Source organism: Coregonus lavaretus (assembly GCF_964263955.1).
Source record: "Coregonus lavaretus genome assembly, chromosome: 10".
NCBI classification, from domain to species: domain Eukaryota; kingdom Metazoa; phylum Chordata; class Actinopteri; order Salmoniformes; family Salmonidae; genus Coregonus; species Coregonus lavaretus.
Genome location: NC_139997.1, coordinates 58,040,812 through 58,054,180, shown reverse-complemented (window position 1 = coordinate 58,054,180; position 13,369 = coordinate 58,040,812). Strand labels below are relative to the sequence as shown.

General features: G+C 44.7%; 1 protein-coding gene across 1 annotated transcript in view; it reads right to left on the bottom strand.

The window, feature by feature from the left end:
* Nucleotides 1–1,214: 1,214 nt before the first annotated feature.
* The window catches only part of LOC311136663 (sarcoplasmic/endoplasmic reticulum calcium ATPase 1-like), a 69,756-nt gene continuing 57,601 nt past the window's right edge, over nt 1,215–13,369 (bottom strand). The window contains exons 14-23 of the mRNA XM_084170877.1: nt 12,378–12,497; nt 11,948–12,166; nt 11,188–11,523; nt 10,684–10,904; nt 10,337–10,539; nt 9,226–9,311; nt 8,226–8,359; nt 1,931–2,048; nt 1,711–1,828; nt 1,215–1,298 (exon numbers count right to left, since the gene is read on the bottom strand). Coding sequence (XP_084027003.1) covers nt 1,255–1,298; nt 1,711–1,828; nt 1,931–2,048; nt 8,226–8,359; nt 9,226–9,311; nt 10,337–10,539; nt 10,684–10,904; nt 11,188–11,523; nt 11,948–12,166; nt 12,378–12,497 — 1,599 coding nt within the window. The 3' untranslated portion in view covers nt 1,215–1,254. The remainder of the gene's footprint in view (nt 1,299–1,710; nt 1,829–1,930; nt 2,049–8,225; nt 8,360–9,225; nt 9,312–10,336; nt 10,540–10,683; nt 10,905–11,187; nt 11,524–11,947; nt 12,167–12,377; nt 12,498–13,369) is intronic.

Here is a 13,369-nt window from a genome sequence, read left to right as displayed (position 1 = left end):
TGATTTAGGAACAGAGTTCTTCTGGAATGGATATGGGAGGAGGGGAGGGACGCGCAAGTGCGCCAGTGTCAACACTGAAGGTTGGTTGTGAGGCTGGACGGGTTTATCAGAATAGTCTGGGCAGAGTGGGTGTAGTCATCATTTCACGTTTAATCTTGGTTGCCATGTCTCTGGGCTGTCTCCGGCTCCCCATTAAGAGCTAAAGAAAGCGGCCAAGCAGCAGAAAGCTATTCACACATTCAGGACAGATAGGCACACGCCTCCGCACACTACACTGCACCGCCCAAGCCTGGATGAGTCAGAACTCAGGCCCAACGCTGCCTACCTGCTTCCTAAACAGAGAATGAAAGAGTGAGAAGAGAATGGTCGATGGGAGAGAGGAGAGCCAAAGAGCAGAAATCAGCTCAATATACAGCAAACAGAGAGAGGAGAGAAAGGGAAGGAGAGAGGAACGTTGTGGTACACTGGAGCCGGAGGAGCATGTAGTTGTGATGTGATGGTCACTACCATTAGCCTGACAGAGCGGCCCGGACAACTTCCCCAACAGTGTGGATCTGGATGGCAGAAGCCTTGGCAGACAGAGGGGTTACTAAAAGGTGGGATGGACACATGGGTACTTGGCAGACACTTCAGGCCGAGCAGGGTGGTTCCTCTAGCTGCCCGTTGGTAGTATCTTCTCCTCCAGTTAGCATGCCAGGCTCTTTGTCTGTTGTTGGTACCATCAATACTCTCTGTAGCCTCTTCCAGGGTATGCCCCTCTCTCTCTATGCTGTACCAGCTCCCTCTCTATCCCCACAACAATCCCCCAGCTGATTGACCCCTCTCCTCCTAACCCTCTCCCTCTCTCCCCCCACGGTCCACTTATTGCATGTTACTGTACAGAGTCAAAAGCAATAAGCTGAAAGTTTTAAAAAGCAATAGGAGTCCTGGATGTGTTTTGCAGTGTGTCACGCTTTCCTGGTCCTACGTGAACATGGGCATGCATTCGTTCGTTGGTTCATACACACACACACTAACTCGCTCATTCACTCTCACACACGCACATGCATACCATCGCACGCTCGCATACAAACACATGTGCACACACTTGCACAGATGTACTCTCGGTTTCATGCATGCCCTGCTCGTTTCTAATGGAGGTTGGGCATGCAGGACTGGGGGGAATGAGGGAACGGAGGAGATGGGCATTTCTTTAAAGGGGAAGGCGTGTGTGTGTGTGTGTGTGTGTGTGTGGGGGGGGGGGGGGGGGGTGTCTTAATATTTCAGCTGCCTCTTCCTGTACTTCTTGTCCTCGTTGTCTATTGGGGAGAAAAACAACATCAGTAATAATACCACATTTCACATTAATGTCTACATGGATGTGTCCATGCATACGGCTTAACCATGAGGCATAAAAACTAATTCATGAGAGGGGTAAACTGAAAAGTCAAAACCCAGCGAGTTTTAGCTAAATATGCAGGTTCAGAGAGGTACAAGGAGGAAGCAGAGAACAATCAGAAAAACAATCAAATAAAGTACCTTTTACAGAAGGCGAGAGGAGAGAACGTTTAGGCTGAATAAGGAATGCAGAAAAAGAGAGGAAAAATAGGAAAACTGTCACTTTTGGGGGGTTCTAGAAGAAATGCTATCCCTAACCCTATTGTCTCACCAAAGTCTGGTATATTTCCTGTTTTTGCACAGGAAGCTACTTTTAGAAACTGTGAGTCGTACCGTCTAAGTGATTGCGGGAGATGTACTTGAGGGCCTCATCCAATAGGATGACAGGGATGGAGATCTTCAGGACCACGATCCACTGGCACCAGGATAGAGGGGTCACCTGGAAGATCAGCTGGACGGCAGAGAAAAGAGGGGTGGACCAGGTCAGATAGAGGGATACACTAGAAAGCATACTATTGCTGACGGACAGAACCTATGTATATGCTGTACTCACAGGCAGGGGCTCGACGTAGAGGATGAGGAAGTGGAGGGACAGGGAGAGGACTATGGCTCCCAGCAGCCAGAAGTTCACCCAGGGAGGCATCCTGATCAGGGACTGGTTCTCAGACAGACTAGGGGCAGGAGGAGGAGAGGCAAAATTAGAACAAAACACACCAACACTGTAATTACTGTATTCATAGCCAAGACAACTACTGGACCCAGAACGGGTTAGCAAGGGCAGCAAAACATGTTCTACAGGACAATTATTACATTGCAGATGTATAAGGTCTGGGCCCGTATCCACAAAGCGTCTCAGTGTAGGTGTGCTGATCTAGGATCAGGTCCCCACCTGTCCATATGACCTTATTCATTATGATCTAAAAGGTGAAAGATTGGGACCTGATCCTAGATCAGCACTCCTATTCGGAGAAGCTTTGTGGGTACAGGTCCTGGTTTACAGTAGTCTATACTCTAATGACTAGCCTAATAAAACTAATACAACTCTCAGAATCAGGGTGACATACTAGAAGGCCAAAACATGAATGGACTGACTGCCTTATAAATAAATAGTTATTCTGTACTGTTCACATGACTCTTCCATAATACATATACATACATGAGGTAGTCACCTGGAATACATTTCAATTAACAGGTGTGCCTTCTTAAAAGTTCATTTGTGGAATTTCTTTCCTTCTTAATGTGTATACAGAAGATAGCCCTATTTGGTAAAAGACCAGGTCCATATTATGGCAAGAACAGCTCAAATAAGCAAAAGAGAAACTACAGGCCATCATTACTTTAAGACATGAAGGTCAGTCAATACGGAACATTTCAAGAACTTTGAAAGTTTCTTCAAGTGCAGTCACAAAAACCATCAAGCGCTATGATGAAACTGGCTCTCATGAGGACCGCCACAGGAATGGAAGACCCAGAGTTACCTCTGCTGCAGAGGATAAGTTCATTAGAGTTACCAGCCTCAGAAATTGCAGCCCAAATAAATGCTTCACAGAGTTCAAGTAACAGACACATCTCAACATCAACTGTTCAGAGGAGACTGTGTGAAATCAGGCCTTCATGGTCGAATTGCTGCAAAGATATCACTACTAAAGGACACCAATAAGAAGAAGAGACATGCTTGGGCCAAGACACCCGAGCAATGGACATTACACCAGTGGAAATGTGTCCTTTGGTCTGGAGTCCAAATTGGAAATGTTTGGTTCCAACCGCCGTGTCTTTGTGAGATGCGGTGTGGGTGAACGGATGATCTCCGCATGTGTAGTTCCCACCATAAAGCATGGAGGAGGAGGTGTTATGGTGTGGGGGTGCTTTGCTGATGACACTGTCTGTGATTTATTTAGAATTCAAGGCACACTTAACCAGCATGGCTACCACAGCATTCTGCAGCGATAGGCCATCCCATCTGGTTTGTGCTTAGCGGGACTATCATTTGTTTTTCAACAGGACAATGACCCAACACACCTCCAGGCTGTGTAAGGGCTAATTTACCAAGAAGTAGAGTGATGGAGTGCTGCATCAGATGACCTGGCCTCCACAATCCACCGACCTCAACCAAATTGAGATGGTTTGGGATGAGTCGGACAGCAGAGTGAAGGAAAAACAGCCAACAAGTGCTCAGCATATGTGGGAACTCCTTCAAGACTGTTGGAAAAGCATTCCTGGTGAAGCTGGTTGAGAGAATGCCAAGAGTGAGCAAAGCTGTCAGGGCAAAGTGTGGCTATTTGAAGAATATCAAATATATTTTCATTTGTTGAACATTTTTTTGGTTAATATTATTCCATATGTGTTATTTAATAGTTTTGATGTCTTCACTATTATTCTACAATGTAGAAAATAGTAAAAAAATCAAGAAAAACCCTTGAATGAGTAGGTGTTCTAAAACTTTTGACCGCACAAAGTTTGTGATCACTTAGAAATTGCCTTGTTTTCGAAAGAAAATAAATTTTTTGGTTCATTAAAATAACATCAAATTGATCTGAAATACAGTGTAGACATTGTTAATGTTGTAAATGGCTATTATAGCTTGAAACAGCTGATTTTTAATGGAATATCTACATAGGCGTACAGAGGCCCATTATCAGCAACCATCAGTCCTGTGTTCCAATGGCACGTTGTGTTTGCTAATCCAAGTTTATCATTTAAAAAAGGCTAATTGATCATTAGAAAACCCTTTTGCTATTATGTTAGCACAGCTGAAAACTGTTGTGCTGATTAAAGAAGCAATAAAACTGGCCTTCTTGAGACTAGTTGAGTATCTGGAGCATCAGCAATTGTGGGTTCGATATAGTGTGTGTGTGTGTGTGTGTGTGTGTGTGTGTGTGTGTGTGTGTGTGTGTGTGTACGCCTAGTTGCAAAGAAAAAGCCATATCTCAGACTGGCCAATAAAAAGAGAAGATTAAGATGGGGAGTCTGAGATATGGCTTTTTCTTTGCAACTGTGCCTAGAAGGTCAGCATCCCGGAGTCGCCTCTTCACTGTTGATGTTGAGACTGGTGTTTTGCGGGTACTATTTAATGAAGCTGCCAGTTGAGGACCTGTGAGGCGCCTGTTTCTCAAACTAGACACTAATGTATTTGTTCTCTTGCTCAGTTGTGCACCGGGGCCTCCCACTCCTCTTTATATTCTGGTTAGAGCCAGTTTGCGCTGTTCTGTGAAGGGAGTAGTACACAGCGTTGTACGAGATCTTCAGTTTCTTGGCAATTTCTCGCATGGAATAGCCTTCATTTCTCAGAACAAGAATAGACTGATGAGTTTCAGAAGAAAGTTATTTGTTTCTGGCCATTTTGAACCTGTAATCGAACCCACAATTGCTGATGGTCCAGATACTCAACTAGTCTGAAGAAGGCCAGTTGTATTGCTTCTTTAATCAGCACAACAGTTTTCAGCTGTGCTAACATAATTGCAAAAGGTTTTTCTAATGATTAATAAACTTGGATTAGCAAACACAACATGCCATTGGAACACAGGACTGATGGTTGCTGATAATGGGCCTCTGTACGCCTATGTAGATATTCCATTAAAAGTCAGCCGTTTCCAGTTACAATAGCCATTTACAACATTAATGTCTACACTGTATTTCTGATCAATTTGATGTTATTTTAATGGACAAAAAAAATGCTTTTCTTTCGAAAACAAGGACATTTCTAAGTGACCACAAACTTTTGAACGGTAGTATATATATATATATATATATATATATATATATATATATATATATATATATATATATATATATATATATATATATATATATATATATATATATATATATATATATATATACACACACACACAGTGGGGAGAACAAGTATTTGATACACTGCCGATTTTGCAGGTTTTCCTACTTACAAAGCATGTAGAGGTCTGTAAAAAACAAAAATCCAGAAAATCACATTGTATGATTTTTAAGTAATGAATTTGCATTTTATTGCATGACATAAGTATTTGATCACCTACCAACCAGTAAGAATTCCGGCTCTCACAGACCTGTTAGTTTTTCTTTAAGAAGCCCTCCTGTTCTCCACTCATTACCTGTATTAACTGCACCTGTTTGAACTCGTTACCTGTATAAAAGACACCTGTCCATACACTCAATCAAACAGACTCCAACCTCTCCACAATGGCCAAGACCAGAGAGCTGTGTAAGGACATCAGGGATAGAATTGTAGACCTACACAAGGCTGGGATGGACTACAGGACAATAGGCAAGCAGCTTGGTGAGAAGGCAACAACTGTTGGCGCAATTATTAGAAAATGGAAGGAGTTCAAGATGACTGTCAATCATGCAAGATCTCACCTCGTGGGGCATCAATGATCATGATGAAGGTGAGGGATCAGCCCAGAACTACACGGCAGGACCTGGTCAATGACCTGAAGAGAGCTGGGACCACAGTCTCGAAGAAAACCATTAGTAACACACTATGCCGTCATGGATTAAAATCCTACAGCGCACGCAAGGTCCCCCTGCTCAAGCCAGCGCATGTCCAGGCCCGTCTGAAGTTTGCCAATGACCATCTGGATTATCCAGAGGAGGAATGGGAGAAGGGCATGTGGTCTGATGAGACAAAAATAGAGCTTTTTGGTCTAAACTCCACTCGCCGTGTTTGGAGGAAGAAGAAGGATGAGTACAACCCCAAGAACACCATCCCAACCGTGAAGCATGGAGGTGGAAACATCATTCTTTGGGGATGCTTTTCTTCAAAGGGGACAGGACGACTGCACCGTATTGAGGGGAGGATGGATGGGGCCATGTATCGCGAGATCTTGGCCAACAACCTCCTTCCCTCAGTAAGAGCATTGAGGATGTGTCGTGGCCGGGTTCTTCCAGCATGACACCCAAAACACACAGCCAGGGCAACTAAGGAGTGGCTCCGTAAGAAGCATCTCAAGGTCCTGGAGTGGCCTAGCCAGTCTCCAGACCTGAACCCAATAGAAAATCTTTGGAGGGAGCTGAAAGTCCGTATTGCCCAGCGACAGCCCCGAAACCTGAAGGATCTGGAAAAGGTCTGTATGGAGGAGTGGGCCAAAATCCCTGCTGCAGTGTGTGCAAACCTGGTCAAGACCTACAGGAAACGTATGATCTCTGTAATTGCAAACAAAGGTTTCTGTACCAAATATTAAGTTCTGCTTTTCTGATGTATCAAATACTTATGTCATGCAATAAAATGCAAATTAATGACTTAAAAATCATACAATGTGATTTTCTGGATTTTTGTTTTAGATTCCGTCTCTCACAGTTGAAGTGTACCTATGATAAAAATTACAGACGTCTACATGTTTTGTAAGTAGGAAAACCTGCAAAATCGGCAGTGTATCAAATACTTGTTCTCCCCACTGTGTATATATATATATATATATATATATATATATATATATATATATATATATATATATATATATATATATATAGGGCTCCAGAAATACAGATGTATTTTGTTCAATAGAGATTAATTTGCTTACATCGTTTTGTGTACAAATAGGCTAATTCACTTGGGGCTAATCACTGTGGAAGGGAAAACTCGAAACCAAAACCACAACACTAGCCTACTGTTTGTTTTGTGCCACTGCATTTTGAAATGTTGTGCATTTCTCTCTTCCTCCCCTTCTCTCCATCTAGGCTACTCAGAGCGCAAAGAGAGAAACAGGGGCAAGGCAAACACAGGGAGAAACAGGGGTAAGGCAAACACAGGGAGAAACAGGGGCAAGGCAAACACAGGGAGAAACAGGGGTAAGGCAAACACAGGGAGAAACAGGGGCAAGGCAAACACAGAGAGAAACAGGGGCAGGGAAAACACTTTCATGCAGGATCAGGATGCCACAGTTTGACCAAATCATGGTTTTATCTGCCCCAAAAATAGAATGTTTTGAGTGAAGTGACCTGCTAGAATTTGTAACTCGCATAGATGCGACCACATCCAAGCGTGGAAGTGTAATTTCCACCTCTCCAGTGTGTATACCAGCTCATGTTTATTGCCTATGTTTTATGCCTAGTGCTTATTTGACTCATATACACCTTGCTTTATATGACAGCATTATTTCAAAAGGATTTGAGGGTTAGTTTAAGATTTGGGAAAAACAGGGCAGTGGATCATCATGAGATGCTGTTGAAGAATTTAAGCACTGTATAAAATCAGCAGTGCAGTTGATAGCCTACTGTACCGTGGATTGCTGCATGTTCCAAAATTAATATTACCATTGTGATGCATAATTGCCATGGTAATTTGGAATGCCCAGGCAATGAGCATTATGGGTAATAGGTCTAGAGAAGTGGATCGTCTGCGTCTGGGCATGATTATTGCTATACCCACTGAGCGGCTGGACTTACGCTTTGATAGGCTTTACCTTGGAAGCGAAATTACTTCATAATGGAATTGACATGATGCAATAGTAACCATGTCATTCCAAACACAAAAACTGGGAAAACACAAAACACCGCGGAATATATGTATGAGGACGGATGCACTTCTTTTGAGCCTGAAATGAAGAAAATCTGCCCAAAATTGTAGGAGTAGACCCTCCTGCAGCTTAGAATGCTTAGCGTATTATAATATACAGTAGATAATATATATATATATACCATTTAGCAGATGCTTTTATCCAAAGCGACTTACAGTCATGTGTGCATACATTTTATGTACGGGTGGTCCTGGGAATCGAACCACCTATCCTGGCGTTGCAAGTGCCATGCTCTATCAACTGTGCTACAGAGGACCAACAGATATGGACCAACATATATGTATGTATAATCATATAGATATGTTGCCCTCTAAGTACAAGATGCTGCTGACTGACCTGTTGAGGGAGTTGAACATCTCTATGGTGACCAGCACAGAGAGGGCCATGGTGGTGGGGTAGCGCGACTCAAACACCTCACAGTCGATGCCCTGGAACATGGGGTTGTCCTCCGAGCACTGCATAAAGTGTCTCTGAGAAGAGGAGAGGACAGCAGTGAGGTAAACAGGCTTCACAGCATATAGACAACATGGGGTTGACCTGCATGCACTCATTTAAGTGTCTCTGCGGAGAGGGAGAGGAGAGAGGTGAGGTAGGCTTCACAACACATAGACAAGAGAAAGATACATTCATTGCACATTGGAGTATTATTCCAAAGTTTCTTACACGTCCTGAGATGAAAAAGACTGACTTCATGCAAGTCAACGACCAGAACACTCGAAGCACTGTGTGTGCGTGCGTGTCCACAGGAAGTGACCTAACCTTGCGACCTGCTTAGATCTGACACCGCAGCAGCTGCAGGAAACCCTCGACTCAGCTCTTCCTCTGTTCCCCCTTTCCTTCTCTGACATTTTTCCTTCAGGGGACCCTTGGACTCAGTTCACTCTTCCCTCCCTCCTCTGTTCCACCTCTTTCTCTAACATTTCTATTTCTTTCCCTCAGACCACGTGTCTTATTCTCCGCCAATGAACTCTCTACTTTCTCTGAATTCTATTTCTGTCTCTTTGTATGATCCCAGACATCGTCGTCATGGCAAATAGCTGATGGGGTAACCGGGGGTAACCGTAACAACAGCCAAATATAGACCATAACTGTGCTAAGTGATAAAGCACCATCCCCTGGGGATGGATGCTATTGAAAACACAAATAAACATGAGGTGATTGAAAAGTTACTGTTTTCCTGAGAATAATATCTATTTCTAGAGGCAGCAGAGAAAAAGGGTTGACCTAGGTCCTATTCATTAGGACACAGTGTAGCAAAATGTTTTGCAAAAATGGTTTTTAACTAGCAGGACATGTTCAAGCAGACCCTAATGTAATGGTGTTTGTCTCCACTCACCAGCTGGTAGAAGGTCACATTAGGGCCTTCATCATCAAACAGGTACCACCAGGTGGCAGCACCCACCGTGCCCAGACCAACATACCCTGCAGGAACACACACAGACAGAAAGACAGTCATAGACCAAGCAACAGTGAGAGCCAGGTCGATCACGTTTTAACCCCCAATGTTAGGGATGAAAGTCACATTAAGGATAGTCTCTAACTAGATGTACTTTACCATTCGGCCATCAGATTTGCCACAAATGCTCCTTATAGGACACATCACGGCACTCTATACTCCTCTGTAAACTGGCCATATCTGTATACCCGTCGCAAGACCCCCTGGTTGATGCTTATTTATAAAACCCTCTAAGGCCTCACTCCCCCCTATCTGATACACCTCCTGCAGCCCTCATCCTCCACATACAACACCCGTTCTGCCAGTCACATTCTGTTAAAGATCCCCAAAACACACACATCCCTGGGTCGCTCCTCTTTTCAGTTCGCTGCAGCTAGCGACTGGAACGAGCTGCAAAAAACACTCAAACTGGACAGTTTTATCTCCATTTCTTCATTCAAAGACTCAAATCATGGACACTCTTACTGACAGTTGTAGCTACTTCGCGTGATGTATTGTTGTCTCTACCTTCTTGCCCTTTGTGCTGTTGTCTGTGCTCAATAATGTTTGTACCATGTTTTGTGCTGCTACCATGTTGTGCTGCTGCCATGTTGTGTTGCAACCATGCTGTTTTCATGTTGGGTTGCTACCTTGCTGTGTTGTTGTCTTAGGTCTCTCTTTATGTAGTGTTGTGGTGTCTTTCTTGTTGTGATGTGTGTTTGGTCCTATATTTAAATATATAATTTTTTTAAATCCCAGCCCCCGTCCCCGCAGGAGGCCTTTTGCCTTTTGGTAGGCCATCAATGTAAATAAATATGTCTTCTTAACTCACTTGCCTAGTTAAATAAAGGTAAAATATATATATTTTTTAAACATTAAAATATAAAAAAAATAGCTAGCATGAAACTTTGATTATGGCTCGCGAGATTACATTACAGATACAAAGATGAGTCTGAATGAGCAACTCTTGTTGTATTTTAACCAGTGTCCAGTGGACCAGACAGTGTCTCACCTCCGATGGCCAGATATCTGAAGAACAGCCATCCAGAGATGAGGGGCTCCTTGGGGTTGCGGGGGGGCTTGTCCATGATGTCCAGGTCTGGGGGGTTGAAACCCAGGGCAGTCGCAGGGAGACCATCTGTCACCAGGTTGACCCACAGCAACTGTACCGGGATCAGAGCCTCAGGCAGACCCAAGATGGCCGTCAGGAAGATGCTTCAGACAGAAAGAGTAAACACACATCAGAAATACATAAAGAAAACAACAACAGTCAGCATTCTTGAAAACTCTGGTTAGGAGACTTGACATAGGAAAATGTGTGTGTGTTTGTTTGCAGTGCATGCATGCATCTCTTCTTACCAGACGACCTCGCCGACGTTTGAGGAGATGAGGTATCGTATGAACTGTTTCATGTTGTTGTAGATGGCTCTGCCCTCCTCTACAGCCGCCACAATGGTAGAGAAGTTATCATCAGACAGAACCATCTCAGAGGCTGACTTTGCCACAGCCGTGCCCGAGCCCATGGCAATGCCAATTTCTGCCTTCTTCAAGGCTGGTGCGTCGTTCACCCCATCACCAGTCTGTGGAGGAAAGCAAGAGTATTTAATTATTTAATAGGGTGTTATACAGACATGCAGAACTATTTCATTGTCAAAGCAAGTCAGAATAGATTGGCCCATAATGAGTTATACAATAAATTAGATCTAACATTTGATCTATGTATTCATTGATTTATTTGCACACCAATTAAATAAGGTCAACATCAATCTAGATCTAGTCACAATTATACTGAAATGAGGCACTGAGCTCCCAGGCAGTTGAATGAGACAAAGGGGTGGAGCTGTGCATTAACCCTCTACTCACCATGGCAGTGATCTCATCAAACGACTGCAGGTAGCCCACGATCTTGGACTTGTGGGCTGGCTCCACGCGGGCAAAGCACTGTGCCCGCTTCACAGCGTCTCTCTGGGACTCTATGGGCAGGTCGTCAAACTCCCGGCCTGTGTAGGCCTTGCCCATCACATCCTCATCCTCGCCGAAGATACCGATGCGTCGGCAGATGGCCACAGCCGTGCCCTTGTTGTCCCCGGTGATCATGATGACACGGATGCCCGCCTCGGCGCAGAGCTGGATGGCGCCAATCACCTCCTTCCTGGGCGGGTCCAGCATGCCCACGCAGCCAACGAACGTTAGGCCCGTCTGGACAGAGCGAGGAGGGGATGCGGAGAAGAGAGGAAGAGAGGAGGAGGAAGAGGAGGAGAAGAGGGGTAGGAGGAGGCAGGTAGAGGAGGAGGATGAGGGAATGTCGAAAAGTGAAGACAGTAGAATGTGAGCACCAGATCGATGAATGAGCAGCACCCAGTCAGGCATCAGAATACAACCTGGATGCAACTCAAGATAAAGGATAACGGGTGTCAGAGTAAGTGGAGCTCACCACATACAAATGATGATGATCATTATTATTGTATTTAAGGTGGATGATCTCTCCTTACATAGAACATGTCTATAAAAACAAAACAAAACTCTCTCTGCCCAGTTCTATCCATGCCCCGTCTCTGACATAGCAAGATGGTTCGCACACAGAAACCAACAAACACTAAGCTTTTCCATCTCTCTCTTGTACCTCGTACTCAGCGAACTTAGTGGCGTTCTCCAGATCCATGTCTTCCTGTTTTGGTGGTGAATCCCGTGTGGCCATGCCCAGGCATCTCAGTGTGTCCCTGCCCGTGCCCCAGTCCCTGATCAGGGAGGTCAGCTTCTCTCTCAGGGGCAGGGTCAGCGCCACCTTCCCTGTGCCAACACGCAGGTACTGGCAACGCTCCATCACACTCTCTGGGGCACCCTGTTGGAGTGGAGGGGTGGAGTGTGTGTGTTTGTAGGGAGAGGGAGGTACAGGGGTCAAAAGGACACACAAGGTAAAAAATGACAACAAAACAACTTGGACATCCAAGCTCCCATCACTCTGGCTTACAGAGAAAATGCATTGATTCTGAAAATGTATTATTAAAGCATGTAAGAGATCTGTTGCCTGAGGGGTGTGTGTTTGTGTGTACCTTGATAAACATCTTGCTCCCAGAACCTGGTTTGCTAGTGGGGGTACAGTACACGGACATGGACTTGCGGTCGCGAGAGAACTCCAGAGTAAACTCTTTCTTCATCAGCTGCCTGATCACCTGGTGTGTGTGAGTGTGAGTGTGAGAGTAAGAGAGAGAGAGAGAAAGTGAAGAAAAGAGAAAGAAAATAAGAGAGCGAAAGAGAGAGAGAGAGAGAGAGAGAGAGAGAGAGAGAGAGAGAGAGAGAGAGAGAGAGAGAGAGAGAGAGGGATAGAAAGAGAGAGCGAGAGAGAGACAGAGTGTTTATTCCAGACAGGCGTGTTAGTGGGCAGCTGTCATCCTGTCAGTACCAGGTGGGGGACTGGGAGGCTTGACTCTGCCTTGGCTGTGTTGTTGTTGTTTTGATGGAGCGGGCTCTAATGGGCCAGGTGGGGGACTGAGACTGGGAGGCTTCTCTTTGGCTGTGATGCTGACACCTGATGGATGAGACACTCCAGCATCCTATCTACTCTGGACTGAGACTGGGAGGCTGTGTTGTGTTTGTGATGGAAGGGGCTCTATCAGACTAGGACCCGTATCCACAAAGCCTTTCAGAGTAGACCCGCTGATCTATGATCAGTTTAGCCTTTTAGATCATAATTAATAAGACAGATCCTAGATTAGCACTCCAGGCCCAGATGGGTGACTGACTGGGAGGTCTGGTTGTGTTGATGACACCAGATGGATGGTACTCTAACATCCTGTTTGGGCTCAGACAGTCAGCCAAAGGCACCAGACACAACTGGGCAAGTCTGAATATATATAGTTTTTTGTATATGAAGTGCCAGGATCAATCTGGGCTGGACAGGACCCTCTGTCTATGTAAGTTCTAGTGCCAAACAGGTGGTACAGAGGTACACTTTGATTTTACAAGGGACCCTGAGATCCCTTAGTGGGTACAACTCAACTTGGCCTTAAGGCTTAAGCTTGTAGTGAAGTGCAAGGTTAACATA